Source organism: Amblyraja radiata, chromosome 1, assembly GCF_010909765.2.
Source record: "Amblyraja radiata isolate CabotCenter1 chromosome 1, sAmbRad1.1.pri, whole genome shotgun sequence".
Lineage (NCBI taxonomy): Eukaryota > Metazoa > Chordata > Chondrichthyes > Rajiformes > Rajidae > Amblyraja > Amblyraja radiata.
Genome location: NC_045956.1, coordinates 108635028 through 108662361, shown reverse-complemented (window position 1 = coordinate 108662361; position 27334 = coordinate 108635028). Strand labels below are relative to the sequence as shown.

The window sequence follows — 27334 nt, the reverse complement described above, 5'->3', positions numbered from 1 at the left end:
TCTCACCAATGTAGGGCAGCTGACACCTAGAGCAGCGGATGCAACAGATGAGGTTGGAGGAGGTGCAGGTGAACCTCTGCCACACCTGGAAAGACTGCTTGGGTCCTTGTATGGAGTCAAGGGGGGAGGTAAAGCGACAAGTGTAGCATTTCCTGCAGTTGCAAGGGAAAGTGCCAGGAGAGGGGGTGGTTTGTGTGGGAAGGGATGAATTGACCAGGGAGTTACGGAGGGAGCGGTCTCTGCAGAAAGCCGACAGGGGAGGAGATGGGAAGATGTAGCCAGTGGTGGGATCGCGTTGGTAGACAATGCTGGAGAAAATCAGCGGGTGAGGCAGCATCTATGGAGCGAAGGAATAGGCGATGTTTCGGGTCGAGACCCTTCTTCAGACTGATGTCGGGAGGGGTGGGGGGCGGGAAGAAGAATGAAGAGACGGAGACAGTAGGCTGTGGGAGAGCTGGGAATGGGGGGAGGGAGGGAGAAAGCAAGGACTACCTGAAATTGGAGAAGCCAATGTTCATACCGCTGGGGTGTAAACTACCCAAGCAATATATGAGGGGCTGCTCCACCAATATGCAGTGGGACTCACTCTGGCCATGGAGGAGGCCCAGGGCAGAAGGGTCGGATTCAGAATGGGAGGAGGAGTTGAATTGCTGAGCCACCGGGAGATCAGGTTGGTTATTGCGAACTGAGTGTAGGTGTTGTGCGAAGCGATCGCCAAGCCTCATACGCTGAATAATCCAATCAGATTTTTGTTTGGAAGTGGAAAGAGATAATAGAAATTGCATTAATTGCAATGTGTAAAAAGAGTTGAGATACTATATTATAATTTTGCCGCATGTCATTGTGGTATATATCGTGTCGTGATTGGTGAATATGTTTAGTTTGCGACTTTATTTGAAGCAGAAATAATATGTGAATGCTTCATTGACCATAATTCCGACTGGTAATTACGCACTTCGTCCGAGCACGTTATCGCACGCGTCATGCAAGCCGTCTTAAATGGCCACCTAAACTGTCATTTGGCAACCTAAAAAGCTGCTGAGGTTGCCCGGCTGGCAACAGGGAAAAAAAGTTAAGTGAGAGCCCTGATTAACACTATCCTACACACACTAGGGACAATTTTTACATTTACCAAGCCAATTAACCTTCATACCCGTACGTCTTTGGAGTGTGGGAGGAAACTGAAAATCTCAGAGAAAACCCACGCAGGTCACGGGGAGAACGTAAAAACTCCGTACAGAGAGCACCTGTAATCAGGATCGAACCTGGGTCTCCGGCGCTGCATTCGCTGTAAGGCAGCAACTCTACCACTGCGCCACCGTGACTGCTTGAAATCACAGACTTCAAGCAGTCATTGCATGCAAAGGATATGCAACAGCATACTAAACATGACTACATTAATTTACATGACATTGCGGTGTCCCAAACATTATGGTACCCTGAAATGGGGGGACTATGTATAAACACTGCTGTAATTTCTACATGGTGAAACCAAAATATATAAAAATGACCTTTATTAAAATCTGAAAATGTGCACTTTAACCGCGTGTGATATTTTATATTACAAATCTCAAATTGTGGCGTGCAGAGGAAAATAAATAAATGATGGGTCTTTGTCCCAAACATTATGGAGGTATGTATTGGCTTGTGTTACCTGGAATTTTGCTGCAGGTAAATATTGTAGAGAGGTGTATTAAGCTGGAATGGGTTTTTTTCTGATGCATGGATCTCGGAAGTAATGTGTAGTGAGGTTGAGCGAGGACCCAGAATATTTCTGATTGTAAAGGCAGATGGATATATTGCTGTGGTACAATTGCTTTTAGACTGAAGCAAGTTTTTGTTTGCTCTGACTACTCCCCATAATATCCACACACTCTGCCCACTAATTTCCTTTCTCGTCAACTTCTGATTGTGATAGTTTGCAGAGGAACTTGATGCAAAAAAAGTTGTTGAAAACTGTAAATCATAGATTTATTTGGTGAAGAATTAAATGTGGCAGCGTGGATGAATTGGACTCTCAGTAATGTTTAACTTCTAGAAAGGGAAAGTCTGACATTTATCCAGGGCATTCAGAATCTCGAGGGAAGAAAAACAACTACTGGAGGAACTCGGCGCATCAGGCAGCATCTGTGGAGGGACAGTATTTATTTGCACAATAACGTTGGCAGGAACTTAAGAAAGCATTGCGTGTTGCATAAGAATCTTAAAATAGTAGACCATTCAGCCTATTGAATTTGCTTTGTCTCTTTCCCTATAAATAGAGCATTCCCTATTTTTAACCAATCCCATTTATCAAGGTTACCACTGAGTTTGTATCTACTGCTCGTTCGCTTTCTGTGTATGTTTTCCTCTTGTTTATGCTAGCATTTTTGCAGAAGTACCAATCATCTATCTGAGCACTAATATATTATTAAAATCTCTCCTATAATAATGCCTTTTTTTGAACAACCATCTCCTAGGCTCTGCTTCAGTTCAATTTTACAATTATAATCTTCAGCTTGGAGACATAGTCATACAGGGTGGAAATAGGCCCTTTGATCCAACTTGCCCACAACGACCAAAATTCCCCATCTACATAGCCCCACGTGCCTGCTTTGGCCCATATCCTTTTAAACCTATCCTATCTATATACCCCCTGTGCAAATGTATTTTAAATGTTGTGATAGTACCTGCCTCAACTACCTCATCTGGCAGCTAGTTCCATACCTGTTGTGTAAAAGAAAAAAGTTGCCCCTTGAGTTCCTATTAAATCTTTCCTTTCCTTGGTCCTCTGGTTCTTGATTCCCCTACTCTGAGTAAAAGACTGTGCATTTACCCTATCTAATCCCCTCATGATCTTATACACCTCTATAAGATCACCCCTCTATGGCTCGATTGTAATTATGTGTTGTCTTTCCACTGATTGGTTAGTATGCAACAAAAGCTTTTCACTGTACCTCCGTATATGTGACAATAAACTAAATTCATACTCAATTCCACTCAACACCTCATCCTCCTGCGCTCCAAGGAAAAATGCCCTAGCCTGCTCATATTAACCTTGCTCATATTAAACTTTTATGAGAAACAGAAACAAACGTGCTAATGAGTTCAACAAGTTTAATTTTAAAACGTAGCTCATTGTAGCTGTTGGTATATAATCTTGAAAGTTGTACCAGTAATAAAAAATATGTAGTGTACCTAATTTAATGGATCAATGCAGCATAAAATTTCATGAGCAAGATTAGAAATATGATCATTACATGCGAGTTAAAAAATAATGGCATTCTTGTTTATATCCATTTGTTCTTTTTAAAACTACACAACCTCAAGGCCTGTGCTCTCGTTGTCCGAAGTTGTTTGTAAATTGGATGTGTGCTCCCTATTGATGGCTTTCACATCACTTTGTTTTAGTTCTAAGGAGACTGATAAGACCAACATGGAAAGTGCAAACTCTTCAATGGATGGGGCAGGTAGTGGTGAGATGGGAGGGGCCAGTTCGTTTATGAGTTGGTCTGCTCCTCTCGCCACTTGCGCAGGGCCTCTTTTCTCAATACTTTCTCAGTTGCTTCAAGGATGTTAATGGTCAGTGCAGACATTGCATTTCTATATTGGAGCTTTGAGCAGATCCTTGAAGCTTTTCTCCACGGTAATCTTTACTCGGGTGTGTTTAAATGCCCCTTTAATGCAGGTATAAGAGAGCTCTCAGCACCTAGTCTTTCCTCGAGTCTTTCCATCACCTTTGGAAACTTTTATTGCTGTTTATCAACATGAGGACCAAAGTAGCGCCAATGAAAGTCAAAGAAGCCATTATGAGACTGAGAAACAAGAATAAAACTGTTAGATACATCAGCCAAACTGTAGGCTTACCAACATCAACTGTTTGGAATATCAGTAAGAAGAAAGAGAGCACTGGCGAGCTTACTAATTGCAAAGGACTGGCAGGCCAAGGAAGACCTCCACAGCTGATGACAGAAGATTCCTCTCCAGAATAAAGAAAAATCCACAAGCACAGTTCATATAATGATAATAATAATAAATTTTATTTATGGGCGCCTTTCAAGAGTCTCAAGGACACCCTACAAAAATTTAGCAAGTAGAGGAAAAACATGTAAGGGAATGAAATAAATAGTAGAGACATGACTAGTACACAAATTAAAGACAGAATTCAGTTCAAAACACAGTATGAGGCAATTCAAGCACAGATGAAAAGGGAGGGGGACGTGGGGCTAAGGATAGGCAGAGGTGAAGAGATGGGTCTTGAGGCGGGACTGGAAGATGGTGAGGGACACGGAATTGCGGATCAGTTGGGGGAGGGAGTTCCAGAGCCTGGGAGCTGCCCTGGAGAAGGCTCTGTCCCCAAAACTGCGGAGGTTGGACTTGTGGATGGAGAGGAGACCGGCTGATGTGGATCTGAGGGACCGTGAGGGTTGGTAGGGGGAGAGGAGGTCAGTGAGATATGGGGGGGGGCCAGATGGTGGAGGGCTTTGTAGGTGAGGACCAGGATTTTGTAGGTGATCCGGTGGGAGATGGGAAGCCAGTGAAGTTGTTTGAGGACTGGAGTGATGTGATGCCAGGATTTGGTGTGAGTGATGAGTCGGGCGGCTGCGTTCTGGACCAGTTGGAGTCGGTTGATGTAGGTGGAGCTGATGCCAAGGAGAAGTGAGTTGCAGTAGTCCAGTCGGGAGGAGATGAAGGCATGGATGAGTCTTTCAGCAGCGGGAGGTGTGAGAGAGGGTCCGATTTTGGCGATGTTGCGGAGGTGAAAGAAGGAGGTTTTAATGACATGGCGGATGTGAGGCTCAAGGGAGAGGGTGGAATCAAAGATCACGCCAAGGTTGCGGGCCTGGGGAGATGGGGAGACAGTGGTGCCGTCGATGGTGAGAGTGGGGTTATTGATTTTGCTGAGTGTGGATTTGGAGCCTATGAGGAGGAATTCTGTTTTATCGCTGTTGAGTTTGAGGAAGTTATGTTGCATCCAGGTTTTTATAGCTGACAAACAGGAGTTGATATGGGAGAGGGGGGGGGGGGTTGTGAGGGGATTTGGTGCCGAGGTAGATCTGGGTGTCATCGGCGTAACAGTGGTATCCGACATCAGAAACACTCTTCATGAGTCAGGTGTGAATTTGTCAATGACCACTGTGGGCAGAAGACTTCATGAACAGAAATACAGAGGCTACACTGCAAGATGCAAACCACTGGTTAGCCGCAAAATAGGATGGCCAGGTTACAATTTGCCAAGAAGTACTTAAAAGAGCAACCACAGTTCTGGAAAAAGGTCTTGGGGACAAATGAGACGTAGATTAACTTATATCAGAGTGATGGCAAGAGCAAAGTATGGAGAAGAGAAGGAACTGCTCAAGATCCAAAGCATACCACCTCATCTGTGAAACACAGTGGTGGGGGTGTTATGGTCTGGGCATATATGGCTGCTGAAGTACTGGCTCACTCATCTTCATTGACCATACAACTGCTGATGGTGGTAGCATAATGAATTCTGAAGTGTATAGACACATCCCGTCTACTCAAGTTCAAACAAATGCGTCAAAACTCATTGGCTGGGGGTTCATTCTACAGCAAGACAATGATCCCAAACATACTGCTAAAGCAACAAAGGAGTTTTTCAAAGCTCCTTTCACTCTCGTTCTTGAGTTGCCAAGTCAACCACCTGATCTGAACCCAATTGAGCATGTATTTTATATGCTGAATAAAAAAAACTACCCCCAAAACAAGCATAAGCTAAAGTTGGCTGCAATACAGGCCTGGCAGAACATCACCAGAGAAGACACCCAACAACTGCTGATGTCCATGAATCGCAGACTTCAAGCGGTCATTACATGCAAAGGTTATGCAACAAAATACTAAACATGACTTCTTTCATTTACATGACATTGCTGTTTCCCAAAAATTATGGTGCCCTGAAATGGGGGGACTATGTATAAACACTGCTGTAATTTCTACATGGTGAAACCAAAATGTATAAAAATGGCCTTTATTAAAATCTGACAGTGTGCACTTTAATCACATGTGATTTTTTTTTTCTATTACAATTCTCAAAGTGTGAAGTATAGAGGCAAATAAATAAATGATGGGTCTTTGTCCCAAACATTATGGACACTACATTTTATGAGCATTGGAAAATTGTGTATGCTGCACCATTATTTAAGTGAGAGAGGAAAACCAGCTAACTTAATATCTATTGTTAGAAAATTATTAGATCTTTATAATTAAGAATAAAGAGACTGAATATGTTGAAAATGTTCAGCTGCGCGGAATGAACCAGTTCAATTTCTGGAGGGCAGGTCATACCTGATACATCAAGTTATTTTTCTTTTTGGAAGTGGTTATTCAAATAGCAGATGGGTGAATGTCTTTAGACTTGCAGAAGGCATTTGATAATGTGCCCCATGAAAGAGTGTAGCAAAGTTAAAGCTAATGGAATAGCAGGAAAGGTATTGATGTGATTATGTAATTAATTCTGCACTGGTAAAGGAACAATACAGATAATTGGCAGGCTGTGCCCTGTAACGACTTCTCAAAGTGCCATATTTTATCTGATTTATGAGTGTCTTGATTATAGGAGAGAAATACATGTACCCAAGTGTACTGACGTCACATTTGATCTAACTGTGGTTGGAAACCATTTGCAAAGGGTTGTTAGACCAAGTGAATGAGCAAATCTCTGACAAATGAATTTTGATGTAGCCAAATAAGTTTATCATCTTTGGACCATATAAAGCTTAGGACGGTAGACATTATGTTATACCATTACAGAGCCTTGGTCGGATTACATTTTGTGCACTGTGAGTATTTCTGGGAAATACACTTTGGGAAGCATATATTGAACTTGGAGGGATAGCGTCAGGAATTACTACAATTATATTTGGATTCTACAGGCTTGTAAATGGATTTTTCAAACTAGGCATTTCTCCACCGGTGTTTAGAATAGGGTGATGAATCAATTGAAGTTAACAAAATAACAAGAGTAACTAATGGTACATAGAACACTACAGCATAGGAAAAGGCCCTTTTCCCACAATATCTGTGCCAAACACAATTCCAAGACGAAATCTTATCTGCCTGCACATAATCCATATTCCCTGCATATCTACATGCCTGTCCATAAGTCTCTTAAATGCCACCATCATATCTGCCTCAACCACTGCCCCTGGCTGCACGTTCCAAGCACTCCATCATCTGCGCAAAAAGAAAGACTTGCCCAGCAAATCTCCTTTAAGCCTTGCCTCTCTCACCTTAAAGCTATCAAATAATATATCTAGCCTTTCATAATTTTATATACTTGTCCCAGGTCTACCTGCAAACTCCGGCATTCCAGAGAAGACAATCCAAGTCCGGTAGTTGGTGGAGATACTTGAAGATTGCCATTTTCTGTTGGTTGGGGCATCTGGTTTAAGGAGGCTTTATTTTAAAAAATATTGTTGGATCATTTCTGAAATGAAGTTTGGATGATAGGAGTTTGGAAATGTATTTTTTACCACACGTGCCAATTGATGCTTGGTCACATGTTAATTTTAGATCTGGATTTTTTTTAGAGCATTTGGAGTTTGACCACTGATCAGCCATGATCTTAAAATTATAAAACAGGCCCCAAACCTAAATTGCTCACTCATTGATGATGCCTCCTTCTGTTTTATAAATGTCTATAGGGAGGTTGCACGGCAACGGGTCACGACCCATGACCCGTACTGTTGCCACGCAACGCCAACTGGAGTACACACGGTGAACTGCAAGTAAGCACTTACCATGGATTCCACTGTAGCGGGCCCGACTTCTGTCCCAGCATCCGGACTCCACGCTGACTGGTTCCACAGTCAGACTCGACCCGGGCCATCTATCCCCGCGGCCGGGGGTGGGGAGGAGGTCGGTGGGGGGGGCAGGGGGGTGCGATCAGTGACTCTGGGTCACGGAGGGGTCAGACTGTCCCCAACTCTGCTGCAGCTGACGGGGACGTTGCCGGGTGGTCTGGGGCGGGGGGGGGGGGGGGGGGGGGGGGTGGTCGTGGGGAGGAAGGTGGTGAGTGGTCGGGGGGGGGGGGGGGGTGTCGATGCAGCGCGGTCAGTGACTCTGGGTGGGCAGAGGGACCAGACTGTCCCCATCTCTGTTGCAGCTGACGGGGACGATGCCGGGTGGTCAGTGGTTGGGGGGGGGGGGGGGGGGGTCAGTGCGTGGGTGGAGGGACTAGACTGTCCCTAACTCTGCTGCAGCTGACGGGGACGTTGCCAGGTTTTCGTCCCCATGTGTCGACTGCCAGGAGCCGCGGCCCCGCTCCACCCGACCCCGTGCGTGGGCGCTATCGACCCACAGCCCGTGACAGTGCGGCTGCACAGGGGGAGGGTGGCCGTGGCCAGACAACGCTGACACCGGGGGGTGAGTGGGGGCTGTCCCGAGGGATGCGCTCCTTCAGCCGCTTACACCTTGGTGCTCGGGTTTAGAGCAAAAATACTAGAGCATTTGGTTCTGAGCGCTCAGTCACCCTCCACAATTATTTACGGCGCAGAAATTGGCCATTTCAGCGGTTTTTAACTGGTAAGAAAGTGCTGTTTCGTGTGTTAATGGTGTATGCCGGAAGCTGACATGTCCTCCTGATGGATTGAGCTGCTCCATGCATCATGCCCTTTGACACGATGACCTTACGTGCAACCCCCCTATAATTTTATGATAAATTAAAAGTGACTTGTGCATGTGCATTATTAAGCCATGCATGAATAATTTCATTTTGCGGTACATACATGACAATAAAGAACCATTGAACCATTGAAATATTGTTGCTATGGGGAGAGAAAGGAAATGGTATCTGCAATTTTGAAGAATGCGGCCAAAATTTGTAAATCTTTTGAAGAAGAAGAATTTAAGTTAAAATATACCAAATTAGCAAAATCATGTTAATGGCTATTTTTACATTTTAATTGTGTATCGAGGGGGACAGGGTAGTAAAAGCTGAAATAGTGCTCGTGTTGTACAAATCGTGAACTGAATTGAAGATGGGCCGTGATGTTCAATTTTAGCTTTCCTACATGAGGAAGAATAACCATGTCATTGAAAGTTTAATTAGACGATGCTAAGGAAATGGAAATATAATCACAAAGAAAACTCTCTCCACTGGAACAGAAAAGGTGAAGAGATTTCATTTGAGTTGTTCACACTTAAGGTGTTTGGTTGAGATCAGTAGGAGAAAGTACTCTTGATTTAATATTTACAAAAGCATAAAGAGAGAACCTGCAATTTTATAAATAACAAGGAATGGATTACTGTAATCAATCACTATTGCAGATGCGAACAATAAGTTGTTCTTAAGTAGATCAAATAATCAAAAAAGGAAGTGAGATAATAACAAGATGAATGTTATTTGAATGTTGTGCATTCGATCTGCAATATTCCATTCTATATAATTTTCCATTAAAAATTAGAAATCCTACCAAAGATCAGTAATATGCTACCTTTTAGTTTGGCACCTATAACAAATAATGATGGAAAAGTTACATTGCTGATTTTAAGTTATAATTTTCAAATGTTGATTGATAGATCCTTTTGGGGTTTTCTGTATGGATTCTCATTTTATAAAATTTGAAATGAGTGACCCTTCTACAATTGGCTGTTTTGAATGTCTGTGTCAGTGCCGTGGAATAAAATGATAGCAAGCTAACCCAATCGTGAAGGTCATGGCAAATTCAAGGCAAGTGGAGTATAAATATTGTGATGATTCAATTGTCAATATGAGTAATCAGAATGCCTTTCACCTACATGCAACCATGTTTCTATTTGTCATGTTTTTAAAAAAATTATTGGGAGAGGAAGGGGAAGAGAATTGAGATTATCATTGTTTCCCTTTTGAAGGCCTCTCTCTATGACAAACTGGGCCATGGTCTTCTCCACATCCGCAGTCAGGAGGTGAGGTTGAAGCAGGGTAAGCCAAACCAAATTGCTGCAGATAGAAACAAAATGCTGGAGTAAGTCAACGGGACAGGCAGGATCTCTGGGTGTCCTTTCCTGTTGAGACCCTTCTTCAGACTAATCGGGAAAGGGGAATGAGCAGTCTTATTTTCATTTTGCATCCCAGCAAAACCTTTACCCACAACGTAGAGCATTCTCAGTCATGACATTCCTCACTGTGTGGTAATAAACCAAGAGGTGTGCTTTTTTTCAATAAGAAGAAATAATTATTTGTTGAAGGATTAAGGAAATGATTTCTAATGATGATGTGCTGGAGAACATGGTTGGATTCATTTCTAAAGAATGTTGAGTATGCTAATATCAGTCGGGTTGGGAATGCAAAAGTTTTCTTCAGAGTCTTGTGGAAAAGTTTTTTTATTTAACCGTTTTTAAGCTTGTGGGTATCATTGATAAAACCCAAGGTACACAAAAATGCTGGAGAAACTCAGCGGGTGCAGCAGCATCTATGAAGCGAAGGAAATAGGCAACGTTTCAGGCCAAAACCCTTCTTCAGATTGATAAAACCCATCTTATTGTTGCATTCGAGTATGTGGTGGCAAGCCACTTACTTGAAATAGTGTGCAAGATTGGCTCAGATACCCACCCAGTATGAGGAAAGAAAAAATGGGAGGTGGTCGCATGACCTATGCAGAAGACATTTGAACAATTATTTGTACATGCATATTAGCATCCATTCTATTAACTTGAGTGGAAACGGTCAGTCAATACTTTTTGCATGCATTTGGCACCAGAATCAAAGGACAATTTCTTCCCCATGATCCCGTTATCATTGAGTAAGGGTGGAATTGTACTTCTTGCTCTGAGAAACGGAAAAACTGGATGGGCAATTTCAAGGACTGCCTTGAATAATAGTTTAGCATTTGATATTCTGAAAAGCATTTTCATGGATATTTAGTGAAGCAAGAAAGAAAGTGGGAGTGGGGTCAAATGATTGTTAACATTGATTGAACGCATTTTGCTACGTTTGGGATAAATCCCTACAAATCTTGCAGTTCTGACAATTTCTTTTTCATTGCAGCCCAGGATTTTTTCCCCTGTCTTATGTTGATGGTTGCCATGAGGCAGGAAAACATATGTTTTAACATTTTGTGCTAGCTGAAACGCTTAACACAATGCAAACAAAGATCTTTAATAATCTTACATTATTTCCCATAGTTGATGACACTTCTGACTCTTGCAGTCGCCACATGTTCGCGGGTGGTTGCCGGGGAGTCGCCTTCATGGTTGTGAGGAGTTCCCGCATTTTGGGAACTAGTCGCAGCCTCATTATGGTCGCTGCGAATTTTTCAACGTGTTGAAAAATTAACGGCGACTATAATGAAGCCGCCATGCAGAGTAGCGAGAATTCTCGTACCGTAGGTGGGTCACCAGGAGGTCCTAGTGGGTTGCCAGGAGGTCGACGGTTCCCGTAGGTTCTCGTAGGTTGTAACCGGTGCTGACCGGTGAATTTCATTGACTCATTGGGGAAAAAAACCATAAGCAGTAGTTTTCAGAACCAAGGATAACCGACCGATAATGTTAAATGTCCGCCGAGCTTCACAGCCGTGTATCTCTGGCTTCTTAAAAATTGGCTCCACTCCTTCTCCCCCCCCCCCCCTTCTCCCCCCACCCCCCTCTTTTAAAGGACTTACCGTACAATGTGCTTTAGCCGTCTTAATTACAGCACCAACCTTCCTGTTCATCGCGCTGTGTGTCTGTATCACCTTGGCTTTGCACCGTGTGAATTTCACTCACAACGCTCCCGCCTCTTGCCCCGTCCGCCGACTGACAGTCGCCTGAAAGATTGCCTAAGTGGGACAGGTCCATTACAGACTTGCACTGGATTCCTGTTGCTGGATGTGCCATTTTCAGAATTGTCATTCTTTATGCTTAAACAACTTCACAGCTTTTCATGTTCTATCATCGAAAACATGCCCAACATTGCATCCCTGACTGCACCACTGCTCATCCATATACAGTGTACAGTACGTTTCTTTCTAACTTCCTTCCCCTGTTCCCCCCTCCCCAAGGTTCCACTGGGTTATCTTACTTTGCATTCAAGAAGTGTCATCAAATCCACCGGGTGGCACCAGCACCAGGGTCTGTCTGTCCCTTCCTTTTTTGGTCTTTTTTTAGTATGTGTTAAATGTATGTTTTACTGTTCTTTAGCTTGCTTTATGTGGGTGGGGGGGGGGGGGGGGTTGGGGGGAAACTTTTTTAAATTTCTTATCTCGACGGAGATGTGTTTTTTTCCCGTATCTTATCTCCGTCCACACTGCGGCCTAATATCAAGGAGATGGCGGCATTTGCTGGAGCCTGACTTCGGGTGCTTCAACCGTGGGAGCCTGCGCACTTTAACATCGTGGAGCTTGCGGTCTCTGGTTAGAGACCGACTTCGGGAACTTCAAGCCACAGGAGCTTCGACCGCCCTGACGCGGGAACTTCGATCGCCTCGATGCAGGAGCTTCAATTGCCCCGATGAGGGGGCTTTGACCGCCGGCTGCGGGAGCTTTGATCGCCCCGACTGCAGATGGTTCGAATGCCCCGACCGCGGGAGAAAAACGAGGGAAGAAGATTAGACTTTATTGCGTTCCATCACAGTGAGGAATGTGGGGAATCGCTGTGGTGGATGTTTATGTTAACTTTTATGTAGTTGTGAGTCTTGTTGCTTTTTTTTAGTATGGTTGTATGGTAATACGAATATTACTGTACCTTAATTGGTACACATGACAATAAAAGACCTTTGAAAACGGTTTCAGAATGTCATCCTTTTGTATGTGCCGTGTCTTTTCCCTTTCTCCAGCTTCTCTGCACTGCATAAATCACATGTTGTGCTTCATGGCCTCCCTCTATCAAAACCTTTTGTTTGTCACTCTTTTTTCAGCCCACTGCCAAGTTTTAAGATCAATTTATTTTGTTGCAACTGTGCTATGAAAATGCTGATTCTTTTTGTATTTATAACCCATGACCAAAATTGCACCTAAAGAAAATGTATGTAGGATGAAGATAATCTGCAGTTATTTTCCAGGTTTCTTGCTATTATGACGGTTAGATCTATCTGCAGGTTAGATGTGCAGCAGATCGCTCAATAATAATTGCTTGCTATACCTGTTGCTCTATTCTCACCAATATTTGTGCTTTTCTTGCAGGGCACCAATGCCTCTGCTCTGGAGAAAGATATCGGCCCAGAGCAGTTCCCAATCAATGAACACTACTTCGGTTTGGTCAATGTAAGTCTATACCACTTTCTGAAGAAACCAATTGAGAGTGATTGTTGTCTCAAGGAAAAGCATTTATTTCACCATTAAAACAAAGATCTTGTTTGAATGTGACTGTTTTTGACCTTTCCATAGGAGCAATTCTATTTCTGGTGAATTTGGAAAAATATAAGAGTTGTTTTCAACAGAGACTGAGGTGATCTAAGAGTGAGTGTTTTTCCCTGTGGAAGGGAGTAGGATAGCTGGAACTGAACAATTTCTCATGATTGAGTTCTCTGTAACAAAGGTTTAGAATGAATTGTAAAACATAGGACTGAGGACAAAGATTCCTTTTCATCCATGGAATGTAGAGACAGTGAATAAAGAACCCATCATGTCAATATTTAAGAATTGATGGTTAAAGGAAAAAGGAATAAAGAGATCCTTGTCTTTAAATTAACTTGGTTTGAAAACATCTCATTTCAGTGGAATGTCTCACTTTTAATTAACAATATGCGGTTGAGGAATTGAATCTTACCATAGATATGTTCGTGTCTTGGGTGATTTTGGTAGATATCACTTGAATTCAAAAAGCCCCCACATATTGAGTTGGTTTGACTGTGCTATTGTTTTGCTCACAATGTGCTAACATAAATAATTGGCTTAAAGGTATGAACATTAAAAAAAAAACCTAGGTGCTTAAAATCTAAAATAAAATAGAAAATACTGGAAATACACAGAAGGTCAGGCTGTGTATATATAGGAAGGGGAACATTGCAGGTTGAACTAGGAAGGAGACAAATTAAACGTATTAAGTTGCAGGGTTAGTGGGGGAGGAGAATGTCTGTGAAGTCGGAATGTATACAAAGTCATCTGGTCAGGGAGTGAGCTGGAGAAGTTGGAGAGTGAAAGCATAGACAAAATAACGTCGGAGTTATGAAAAGCAGAGCACGAAGATTTCCTACCTAATGGCCCTGTCCCACGGTATGAGTTCATTCCAAGAGCTCTCCTGAGTTTGCCCTGATTCGAACTCAGAGATTTACGGTAATGGCCGCTCGTCGGTACTCGGGGCTCTCATGGACATTTTTTCAAAATGTTGAAAAATCTTCACAAGTCTTCCCAAGCTTACCAGCCATTAGCGAGTCTTCCCGAGTACCTGCCCTTAGCGTTACGAGCTGCTAAGATACGTCCCCGAGCTCCGATGTACCCGCTACGTTCATTCTCCGGACTTCCCACGAGTTTGATTTTTTTTTAAACTCGGGAGAAGAGAGCTCTTGGAATGAACTCGTACCGTGGGACAGAGCGATAAAGAGGAAATAAGGGAGAAAAATAATGTCAAGCCAATATTAGGTGGACAACTGATACAGACAGAGAAATTGAGTTACCTGAAGTTGTAAAAATCAATATTGAATACAGAAGGCTAAGCGTCCCCTTTTTTTCTAGCATGGAAGGACACGGCATGTCGGACCATATCTGTAGCAGAATAAGAGTTTAATATTTTGGTGTTGCATTGTCCAAATTAAAATGCTTAGCATTTTTAAATGGCCGCTAGCGTATGGAACTGCTTTCTTCATGTCTTTTTTGCATTTTGCAATGCCTACATTCTTGTGTCTATATTCTTATGGCTTAAGGTATATACTTCCTAGTTCATTAAAAACTGTAAACTGTATATTTATTTAAAATATTAACCAATGATATTTGGTATAAAAGTTGGATGAGCTAAATAATCCCTTTTTCAGGTCTTGCCTGAACACACCCAACAATTCCAAGATCACTTTCTATCTAAGCCCCTATATATTTGCTAGTTTAAGCATAAAATATTGATGAAATGAGAAAATAAGAACTACATTGTTAAATATTATTAAAAATAGATATAAAGGTGCTGCTCCTGATAAAGGACGACAGATGGCACAATGGGCTAAGTGTTCGGCTGGCAACCGGAAGGTAGCCGGTTCGAATCCCGCTTGGAGTGTCCTTGGGCAAGGCACTTCACCCACCTTTGCCTGTGTGTGAATGTGTGTGAGTGATTGGTGGTGGTCGGAGGGGCCGTAGGCGCAGATTGGCAGCCACGCTTCCGTCAGTCTGCCCCAGGGCAGCTGTGGCTACAGAAGTAGCTTACCTCCACCGAGTGTGACTGAGGAGTGAATGAATAATGCGATGTAAAGCGCCTTGAGTATTAGAAAGGCGCTATATAAATCCCATCCATTATTATTATTATTATTATTAAAGGTAGTAGGTAGGTATTTCTTATGATTCATATAATTATATCTGTAAAATAATAAGAGTTTAATATTTGGGTATTGCACTGTCCAAATTAAAATACTTAGCATTTTAAAATGGCTGCTAGTGTATGGAACTGGTTTCTTCAGGAATGAGTAGGTTAACCTATGATAAGCATTTGTCTGCACTGGGCCTGTACTCACTGGAGTTTAGAAGAATGAGGGGGGACCTCATTGAAACGTACAGAATAGTGAAAGGCTTGGATAGAGTGGATGTGGAGAGGATGTTTCCACTAGTGGGAGAGTCTAGGACTAGAGGTCATAGCCTCAGAATTAAATGATGTTTTTTTAGGAAGGAGATGAGGAGAAATGTATTTAGTTAGAGTGTGGTAATTCTGTGGAATTCTTATGCACAGAATGCTGTAGAGACCAAGTCAGTGGATATTTTTAAGGCAGAGATAGATAGATTCGTGATTAGTACGTGTGTCAGAGGTTATGGGTAAAGGGGTTAGGAGAGAGAGATAGATCAACCATGATTGAATGGCGGAGTAGACTTGATGGGCCGAATGGCCTAATTCTACTCTTATTCCTTATGACCTTCATCCTTTGTCAAAATAATTCTTGATATCTTGATTTCTTGAATTCTTGATTTGATTAGTAAGGGTGTCAGAGGTTATGGGCGAAGGCAGGAGAATGGGGTTGAAAAGGAAAGATAGATCAACCATGATTGAATGGCGGAGTAGACCTGATGGGCCGAATGGCCGTATTCTGTTTCCAGTACTAGTCCTGCATCATACAAGTCATTTCTCAAACTGACTTTCAGTCAATTAGACAGTATCTTTTGCTTTGAAGAAGTTTTGTATAGTACACTATGAAATATAATATTGCCAGTACGTGATCTAAATGCCATGTGTCTTTTGCTGCGTAGTTTGGGAACACCTGCTATTGTAACTCTGTGCTGCAAGCACTATACTTCTGTCGACCATTTCGAGAGAATGTACTTGCATACAAGGCACAACAAAAAAAGAAGGAAAACCTCTTGACGTGTCTAGCTGACCTCTTCCATAGCATTGCCACCCAGAAGAAAAAGGTCGGTGTGATTCCTCCAAAGAAATTTATTTCCAGGTTACGCAAAGAGAATGGTAAGTATTGAAATGATAAAATTGTGCATGTTTAATTGTAACAGTTATTTTATAAAACAATTACATAAATCAACTAATCGTTCCTAGAATTTTAGACACATGAATGATTGCTACCTAGAAAGAGGCCAGTTAACCCAAGCTATTCATGTTGACTCCTCATAGAACAGTCTTGTCAGTCTCAATCCCCTCTGGTTTCCCGGAAAATTGACTGTTTTGCCTCCTCCCTATTACCTTTCATCCTATCAATACCAGGTTCCAGATTTTTGTCACTGCTCTTAAAGAAATTCTTGCTTCTCGCATTACTCAGCATCATTTGTCCATTACTTTAAATCTGGGTGCCTTCATGCTGAAGGAGATACAGTGCCCTCCATAATGTTTGGGACAAAGACCCATCATTTATTTATTTGCCTCTGTACTCGACAATTTGAGATTTGTAATAGAAACATCACATGAGTGCACATTGTCAGATCTTAATAATGGCCATTTTTATACATTTTGGGTTCACCGTGTAGAAATTACAGCTGTGTTTATACATAGTCCCCCCCCATTTCAGGGCACCATAATGTTTGGGACACATGGCTTCACAGGTGTTTGTAATTGCTCAGGTGTGTTTAATTGCCTCCTTAATGCAGGTATAAGAAGAGAGCTCTCAGCACCTAGTCTTTCCTCCAGTCTTTCCATCACCTTTGGAAACTTTTATTGCTGTTTATCAACATGAGGACCCTTGTGCCAATGAAAGTCAAAGACGCCATTATAGACAATTGACAATATGTGCAGGAGTAGGCCATACGGCCCTTCAAGTCAGCACTGACATTCAATGTGATCATGGCTGATCATCCACAATCAGTACCCCGTTCCTGCCTTCTCCCCATATCCCCTGACTCCGCTATCTTTAAGAGCTCTATCTAGCTCTCTCTTGAAAGTTTCCAGAGAACCAACCTCCACCGCCCTCTGAGGCAGAGAATTTCACAGACTCGCAACTCTCTGTGTAAAAAAAGTGTTTCCTCGCTTTTTCTCAGTCTTCACTGTTTGGAATATCATTAAGAAGAAAGAGAGCACTGGTGAGCTTACTAATCGCAAAGGGACTGGCAGGCCAAGGAATACCTCCACAGCTGATGACGGAAGTATTCTATAAATCAAGGAATATCCTCAAACAGCTGTCTGACAGATCAGAAACACTCTTCAGGAGTCAGGTGTGGACTTGTCAATGACCACTGTCCGCAGAAGACTTCATGAACAGAAATACAGAGGCTACGCTGCAAGATGCAAACCACTGGTTAGCCTCAAAAATGTTGGCCAGGTCACAGTTTGCCAAGAAGTACTTAAGAGCAACCACAGTTCTGGAAAAAGGTCTTGTGGACATATGAGACAAAGATTAATTGATATCAGAGTGATGGAGGTGAGAAGGAACTGCCCAAGATCCAAAGCATACCACCTCTTCTGTGAAACATGGTGGTGGGGGTGTTATGGCCTGGGCATGTATGGCTGCTGAAAGTACTGGTTCACTTATCTTCCCAAACACACTGCTAAAGCAACAAAGGAGTTTTTCAAAGCTAAATAATTGTCAATTCTTGAGTGGCCAAGTCCTTCACCCAATCTGAACCCAATTGAGCATGCCTTTTATATGCTGAAGAGAAAACTGAAGGGGACTATCGCCCAAAACAAGCATAAGCTAAAGATGGCTGGAATACAGGCCTGGCAGAGCATCACCAGAGAAGACACCCAGCAACTGGTGATGTCGATGCATCGCAGACCTCAAACAGTCATTGCATGCAACGGATATGCCACAAAATACTAAACATGACTACTCTCATTTACATGACATTGCTGATTCCTAAACATTATGGTGCCCTGAAATGGGGGAACTAAGTATAGACAATAGGTGCAGAAATAGGCCATTCAGCTCTTTGAGCCAGCACTGCCATTCACTGTGATCATGACTGATCACCCACAATCAGTGCCCCGGTCCTGCCTTCTCCCCATATCCCCTGACTGCGCTATCTATAAGTCTCCACTGTCTTCTGAGGCGAGAATTCCACAGATCACAACCCTCTGTGTGAAAAAGTTTTTCCTCATCTCCATTCTAAATGGCTTGCCCCTTGTTCTTAAACTGTGGCCTCTGGTTCTGGACTCCCCCCCCCCCCCCCCCCCCAACATCGGGAACATGTTTCCTACCTCTAGCATGTCCAAATCCTTAGTAATCTTATGTTTCAATAAGATCCCCTCTCCTCTTTCTAAATTCCAGAGTATACAAGCCCAGCCGCTCCATTCTCTCAGCATATGACGGTCCCGCCATGGAAGTAACCTCGTGAACTTCGCTGCACTCCCTCAATAGCAAGAATGTCCTTCCTCAAATTTGCACACAATACTCCAGGTGTGGTCTTACTAGGGCCCTATACAACTGCAGGAGGACCTCTTTGCTCCAATACTCAACTCCTCTTGTTATAAAGGCCAACATGCCATTCGCTTTCTTCACTGCCTGCTGCACCTGCATGCTTACTTTCAGTGACTGATGAACAAGGACCCCCAGATCCCATTGTACACCCCCTTTTCCCACATTAAACTGCATCTACCATGCATCTGTCCACTCACCCAACCTGTCCAAGTCGCCCTGCATCCTCATAGCATCCTCCTCACAGTTCACACTGCCACCCAGCTTTGTGTCATCTGCAAATTTGCTAATGTTACTTTGAATCCCTTCATCTAAATCATTAATGTATATTGTAATTAGCTGCAGTCCCAGCACCAAGCCTTGCGGTACCCCACTAGTCACTGCCTGCCATTCTGAAAGGAACCCGTTAATCCCTACTCTTTGTTTCCTGTCTGCCACCTGTAATTTCTACATGGTGAAACCAAAATGTATAAAAATGTCCTTTATTAAAATCTGACAATGTGTACTTTAACCACATGTGATTTTTTTATTAGAAATCTCTAATTGTGGAGTACAGAGGCAAATAAAGAGATGATGGGCCTCTGTCCCAAACGTTATGGAGGGCACTGTAGCTTGCATTAACTCATTAGATCTGGGCAATTTAATCTCTTTTTTTCTTCTTGGGTTTCATTTTTTTGTGAAAATGCTTCACTTCTTTACCACCATTTCATTTCATCTGGCAGCTGCCTCACGTTGAGCTATCATACTCTCAGATCTAATCGAAATTGTCTTGGGCAATTTTAAATACTTGTGGGGAAATGAATTTTTTGCTGTGTGATCTTGGATAATTGTTGAGTTGGCATTGATATATAAAATCTGACATTACAATTATATCATTTTCATTCTTCATGACAACCGATACAGTTAAATATCCTACCACTGGTTATAAATCAAACAATGAAGGGACATTTTAGAGGTCGTATTAGTATTTAGTTTTTGATGTCATTACTTGATTGATGCCTAGATTCATGACAGTAGCAGAGAACATATCTCCTGGAGTGACCCTCTACACGTTATTTTCAACTAGCAACAAAAAAATGAATTGCAGTTGCACATAATTATTGCAAAGAATGATCAGAGATACTGCAAGTAGGATCTTGCTTTGTGATCCTCAGATTTAGGTGGTTTGGTGTGAAAGGCTGGGAGGGAGGTGAATTTTTTGAAGTATGAGTAGATGAGTTTCAAAAGTAGTCAACATGATTGCCTTTTGGGCGAGAACAAGTCTAATCGGTTTGATTGAACTTCTAGAAGTGGTAATATTAAGGAGGGCAGTGCATTTTATGGATTCCACATGGACTTTGTAAAGTCAATTGACAAGGTCCTAAATGAGAAACTAGTTCCAAAGTTTAGAACCCCTGGCATCCAGGGCAAATTGACTGCTAAATTTGCTTAGTAATAGGAGGCAAAGGGATATGATAATGGGTTGTATTTGTGATTGGAATGCTGTGATGTACCATAAGTACTGTACATTGATTCTGGGATACTTATTGTCTATTATATACAGTACATTAAGAACTTGGCTTTGAATGCATTTGCAGCTGACATGAAAATTGATGCCATTAATTGTGAGGAGGATATTCATGCATCATGATGATATTGATAGTTGGTAAGATTGGCAGTACAATGGCAGATGTAATTTAGTCTTGAATACTGTGACCTTATGCACTTTTGAAGGACTTGTGAAGGGTAGGACTTGCAGAATTAATGGTAAGGCCCTTGAGATCTTTGAGAAATTGACATTTTGGTGTACAAATCCATGGAGCCTTAAAGATGACAGACTGAAGTGCTTATGCAGTTCAAGTCACCACACTATAGGAAGGATGAGAATGCACAGGAAATATTACACAGAAAATTTACCAGGATGTTACCTGGGGTCCAGCCTTTCTGCTATGCAGAGGGACTGGTTAGGCAGGGTTTTTTTTAATGTCTGGATGGGTACCAATTAGATGTAAACAAAATTATGAGCAACATCAAGATGATGTTCGTGATTAGACGTGTCAAGGGTTATGGGGAGAAGGCAGGAAAATGGGATTAGGAGGCAGAGATCAGCCATGATTGAATGGCAGGGTAGACTCGATGGACCGAATGGCCTAATTCTACTCCTATAACGTGAACATAGATTGAATAGACAGTGAGAAACCTTTCCCCCTACAACCACAAGTTCGGGGTAAGAGGTAAGGTTTAGATTGGATTTAAGGAAGTTTTGTTTAATGTTGAGGGTGTATGGAATCTGAAATGTCCTGCCTGAGAGGATGGTGAGGGCAGAGACTTGAAACATTTTAGAAATACCAAGATAAGCAGTTGAACTGCCAAGGCTTTGAAGGCCACAGACCAAGTGCTAAAAAGTTGGATTAGCATAGATGGGTATTTCATGGTCGGCGGACATAGTAGGTTTAATGATCAGTTTTCCCTTTTTCCAAACTCAGAAGTTCCAAGTAGGTGCCCCAATTATTGATTGGATAAGTAACAGCTTGATTGGGTAATAATTTTGCTTTAGGGATGGTTTAATCTCTTAATGAAAAGGAGCCCAGTATCTTAAAAAGATGATGTAACCATACAAAACAGTATTCATTTAATTTATTTATCTATACCTTCAGTTTTTGTCTCTGTGTAGTTTCATAATGGCAGTTTGTGGGTGCTGATACATAGGTACTGGAAAATCATTTCCTTGGGTTCTGTATCAATATTATTGGCCTCCCCAATATGAAAAACTGTGCCAGTCTCAGTACCTCAAGCATCCAAATCAGCATGCTATGGAGTTAATCCTGAAGCCATCTGATCCAGCAAAACGCTTGGCAATTGTGAGATTTATATTTCTTTTTAACTGTAGACTTGTTTGATAACTACATGCAACAAGATGCACACGAGTTTCTGAACTACCTGCTGAATACCATCGCTGACATCTTGCAGGAAGAGAAGAAGCAAGAGAAACAGAATGGGAAATTGAAGAATGGAAATGCAAATGAAATTGAAGAGAACAACAAACCTGATCCCACCTGGGTGCATGAGATCTTTCAAGGAACACTCACTAATGAGACGAGATGTCTGAACTGTGAAACAGTAAGTAAAGCCCAAGAAAATCTGCATACATTTGATTATATAGGTGACATCTTATTTGCTGATTCCCAATGCTAACTAATTTTCAAATGTGGATAAGAAATTTTAAACGATTTCTTCTCTACATGTGTGTGTTTGTCCAGTTTGTCTGCTCTACTCTCCAAATACTAGATTTCAGCCCCTGAACTAAGAATGTCTGAATCGCCCCCAAGCAGCACAATTAAAAATTAAACTGACATTATCAGCTTTTGAATGTAATAAATTCATTCAAATGGCTTTCAATTTGAAAATTGAATTTCAAATTATAATTGAATTGTGATTTTTTAATTTTGATTAAAAGATTAAAAGGAATTAACGAAGAAAATGTAGCTTTTTGAATTATTCAAACCCCCACTCCAGGGCAGAGTGAGCATTGTGCTGCTAGAGTTGTTGCTCTTTGGAGAAAATATTAAACTTCAACTTAGGTAATATTGAAGACTTCACAAATTAATTGAAATAGCAACTCAATACAGTGTACACCCGCAAAACGATGTTGTGTTTCTAGAGAAAAATTCGTATTGTGATTTTCCATAATGCAAACCCTTTCTCCCCACCCCTCCCACCCCCCCCCCCCCATTGAATACCACATTTTACGTGGAGATGCATTCATAAGGGTAATTTTGTTTCTCAGCAGTAACGACCCTAATCCTAACCCTAGCTCTACATTTGTTATTTATCATTTTTATTTATCATAACTTTACAAAGATAAATCAATTGTAAAACAAAATTATCAGCAAGGTTAGCATTACCTTTATTCCATCGAAACCTTGCTATTGTTTTGATGTAATTAGGAGGCAGCCATGATCCCAGAGTGCTCTTTGCCTAGCTACCATGAAACAAAGCGCATGATTGGTCAATTGGCATCCGACGCAATGTCAAACGTGCATTGATTGGACAATTACTACTCGGAAAATTGTAGGTTTTTCACATATTTAAAAATTACGTGCAGGTTTTGTTCTTGATGAGTTTCAGGTATGATTTCTATAATATTTTTACACAATATGTTAAAAATTCAGGTAATTACGTGATTTGGGTCACAAACTTAAACGAAAAAGCACCTCGGTCCACAGCCTAAGTGTGTGCTTTTCATCATTTAACCAAACAAAGTGCTGATGCAAGGTACACAAAATTGCTGGAGAAACTCAGCGGATGCAGTAGCATCTATGGAGCGAAGGAAATAGGCGACGTTTCGGGCCGAAGAATCAGTCTGAAGAAGGGTTTTGGCCCGAAACGTCGCCTATTTCCCTCGCTCCATAGATGCTGCTGCATCCGCTGAGTTTCTCCAGCAATTTTGTGTACCTTCGATCTTCCAGCATCTGCAGTTCCTTTTTGAACAAAGTGCTGATGCACCTGATTTCCACCAGGTTGCTTTCTGAAGGGAGAGAATGACTATACTGAGTATAATTTCTCTGACGTTTAGAAATCCTTAATCAAACAGAATATCATTAGAATGTTTGTCGATGAATACTGCAGAGCTATTTTTCTTAGCTGGCAAGTGTAAAACTAGAAGTGAAACTCGAGACAAGTTGTCAGACATTTAGGATTGGGAAATCTTCTAATTGCACCTTATGTATGTTAGAATTCTCCATTCCAGGTGGCCCTAGATTTCCAGTTAAAGAGATTGTTCATATTTCGGAGGATCATTTAGCAATGAGTATTCTGGGTGACGCCTAAATCCTAGAAAATGAACACAGGAAAAAAAACAGATTCTTCTACTCTGGGAAATTGAGCAATTATGGGTGTTGGTGGAGAGAAATCAAATTGAAGTATAGGGCTATTGAAAGAGAGTTGTGCAGGCTTGAGGAGCATTTAAAATTAATGCCCAATCTTGCATTCTTGCAGAACAAAAAAAACTTTATTTGGTTCTTCAGCTGTTTTGAAGAACTGGCACTCAACTTTGCCTCCCCATGATCCCAAAAATTGGTCATCTAAAACTACATGTCCAATTATAGAATCTGATTTCAGTACTTTTTCAGGCTTTGTTTTTCAAATCGTTTTAACCTCCTCTTTTCCCTGGAGATTTTTGGGAACCATTTTGAATGTATTACTTGTGGATGCTGAATTGTTTGCTAGGGAAAATGTTCTTTTTCTGGATAAAAAAAAAAAAAATCAAAACCCTTCATAATCTTGAATTTAGACAGCTAGTACAACAGGAGATATGTTTTGATTTAATTTTAACACATAATGGCCATTTTACAGGTTAGCAGCAAAGATGAAGATTTTCTGGATCTTTCTGTTGACGTGGAGCAGAACACATCAATTACACATTGCCTCAGGTAAGTAGTGTTCAGATCAGTAATCTGGAAAATTATACATTTAAAGCCAGCTTTAGAAGCAGTGATTTTGATTTTTATCAAAGTCTCAATAGTAGATATTTTAAAAGGATATTTCTCCTTCCAGCTTTTCTAGAGCTTTATTATTGTCACATGTACTGAGGTACATTGCTTTGCGTGCTATCCAATCACATCAGATAATACTATACATAAATATAATCGTCAAACTCCATTACGATAGAGCAAATGTGTACACATAGAGCGCAGAATATAGTTCCCAGCATTGAGGCGCACTTGTTCCATAGACCCACAACATTGTAGAGCATCAGCTCCATAGATTTGGCAGAAGATTGAAAAATAAATGGCAACCCTTGATTTCCCGATTCCGTGTGAATGTTTGAATCAGGAACAAGTCTAGCCACCATTTAAGAACTGCTTTTATCTTTTTGGTCTCTGCCTGGGAATGGCATGTTGGCCTTCATAACAAGAGGAATTGAGTATAGGAGCAAAGAGGTCCTTCTACAGTTGTACAGGGCCCTAGTGAGACCACACCTGGAGTATTGTATGCAGTTTTGAGGAAGGACATTCTTGCTATTGAGGGAGTGTGGCGTAGGTTCACAAGGTTAATTCCCGGGATGACTGGACTGTCATATGTTGATAGCATGGAGCGGCTGGGCTTGTATACTCTGGAATTTTGAAGGATGAGAGGAGATCTTATTGAAACATATAAGATTATTAAGGGATTGGACACGCTAGAGGCAGGAAACCTGTTCCTGATGTTGGGGGGAGTCCAGAACCAGGGGCCACAGTTTAAGAATAAGGGGTAGGCCATTTCGAACGGAGATGAGGAAAAACTTTTTCACCCAGAGAGTTGCGAATCTGTGGAATTCTCTGCCTCAGAAGGTAGTGGAGGCCAAATCTCTGGATGCTTTCAAGAGTTCGATAGAGTTCTTAAAGATAGCGGAGTCAGGGGATATGGTGAGAAGGCAGGAATGGGCTACTGATTGTGGCTGATCGGCCATGATCACATCAAATGGCAGTGCTGGCTCGAAGGGCCGAATGCCCTACTCCTGCACCTATTGTCTATTGTCAGATCTCTATATGTCAGGTTTGTTCCTGATATGTTTTCAGTTGTTTTATGCAAAAGGTTTCACAGCATCCCATCAACTAAAATAGAATTGAATGAAGAAAAGAGATGGTATGAAATGCCTTAACAGTCAATAAAATCTTTTTACTTCATGCATGGCATTGAATCTTGATTTGTGGGTCAGATATTGGGCTGCATTGTACAATATTAACGTGGAATAAAGAGAAGAGTGGATTGATTAATTTATGGAACTTCATTTAATATACCAAATGATAGTACCTTTTTTTTTCTTTTTTTTTTGCAGTAGAGGTTATTTCCACTTTTCAATGAACTGCTTTTATTTTTCTTTTGTCTCTGCCTGGAAAACAAATTGGTGAGCCAGGGAAAGAATTGCAGTACTTCTGTATGCATTCATGCAGCTTTTAGTTATGTAGTTATTAAATGAAATGAACCCTGAAGATAGCATTCCCCTACTGACTGCAAAAGTTTTTATACTGACTGCAAAAGTTTTTATAGATATGTGAAGAGAAAGAGATTAGTTAAAACAAATGTAGGTCCCTTGCAGTCAGAAAATGGTGAATTGATCATGGGGAACAAGGACATGGCAGACCAATTGAATAACTACTTTGGTTCCGTCTTCACTAAGAAAGACATAAATAATCTGCCGGAAATAGCAGGGGATCGCGGGTCAAATGAGATGGAGGAACTGACTGAAATCCAGGTTAGCCGGGAAGTGGTGTTAGGTAAATTGAATGGATTAAAGGCCGATAAATCCCAGGGCCGGATAGGCTGCATCCCAGAGTACTTAAGGAAGTAGCCCCAGAATTAGTGGATGCATTAGTGATAATTAAAAAAAACTCTTTAGATTCTGGAGTAGTTCCTGAGGATTGGAGGGTAGCTAATGTAACCCCACTTTTTAAAAAGGGAGGGAGAGAGAAAACGGGGAATTACAGACCAGTTAGTCTAACATCGGTAGTGGGGAAACTGCTAGAGTCAGTTATTAAAGATGGGATAGCAGCACATTTGGAAAGTGGTGAAATCATTGGACAAAGTCAGCATGGATTTACGAAAGGTAAATCATGTCTGACGAATCTTATAGAATTTTTCGAGGATGTAACTAGTAGAGTGGATAAGGGAGAACCAGTGGATGTGTTAGCCGGTTCGAATCCCGCTTGGAGTGCATACTGTCGTTGTGTCCTTGGGCAAGACACTTCACCCACCTTTGCCTGTGTGTGAATGTGTGTGAGTGATTGGTGGTGGTCGGAGGGGCCGTAGGCGCAGATTGGCAGCCACGCTTCCGTCAGTCTGCCCCAGGGCAGCTGTGGCTACAGAAGTAGCTCACCACCACCGAGTGTGACTGAGGAGTGAATGAATAATGCGATGTAAAGCGCCTTGAGTATTAGAAAGGCGCTATATAAATCCCATCCATTATTATTATTATTATATCTGGACTTTCAGAAGGCTTTCGACAAGGTCCCACATAAGAGATTAGTATACAAACTTAAAGCACACGGTATTGGGGGTTCAGTATTGATGTGGATAGAGAACTGGCTAGCAAACAGGAAGCAAAGAGTAGGAGTAAACGGGTCCTTTTCAGAATGGCAGGGAGTGACTAGTGGGGTACCGCAAGGTTCAGTGCTGGGACCCCAGCTATTTACAATATATATTAATAATTTGGACGAGGGAATTGAATGCAACATCTCCAAGTTTGCGGATGACACGAAGCTGGGGGGCAGTGTTAGCTGTGAGGAGGATGCTAGGAGGCTGCAAGGTGACTTGGATAGGCTGGGTGAGTGGGCAAATGCATGGCAGATGCAGTATAATGTGGATAAATGTGAGGTTATCCACTTTGGTGGCAAAAACGGGAAAGTAGACTATTATCTAAATGGTGGCCGATTAGGAAAAGGGGAGATGCAACAAGACCTGGGTGTCATGGTACACCAGTCATTGAAAGTAGGCATG

General features: G+C 41.8%; 1 protein-coding gene across 4 annotated transcripts in view; it reads left to right on the top strand.

Moving 5' to 3' along the window:
- The window catches only part of usp46 (ubiquitin specific peptidase 46), a 59996-nt gene that overhangs the window by 13541 nt on the left and 19121 nt on the right, over positions 1-27334 (top strand). For all 4 annotated transcript variants that reach the window (XR_004413319.1, XM_033028729.1, XM_033028735.1 and 1 more), the window contains exons 2-5: positions 13077-13157; positions 16272-16485; positions 21747-21976; positions 24212-24288. Coding sequence is in view for 3 of the 4 variants with exons in the window: in XM_033028729.1 (XP_032884620.1) it covers positions 13077-13157; positions 16272-16485; positions 21747-21976; positions 24212-24288 (602 nt within the window). In the remaining variant the exon portion in view is untranslated. The remainder of the gene's footprint in view (positions 1-13076; positions 13158-16271; positions 16486-21746; positions 21977-24211; positions 24289-27334) is intronic.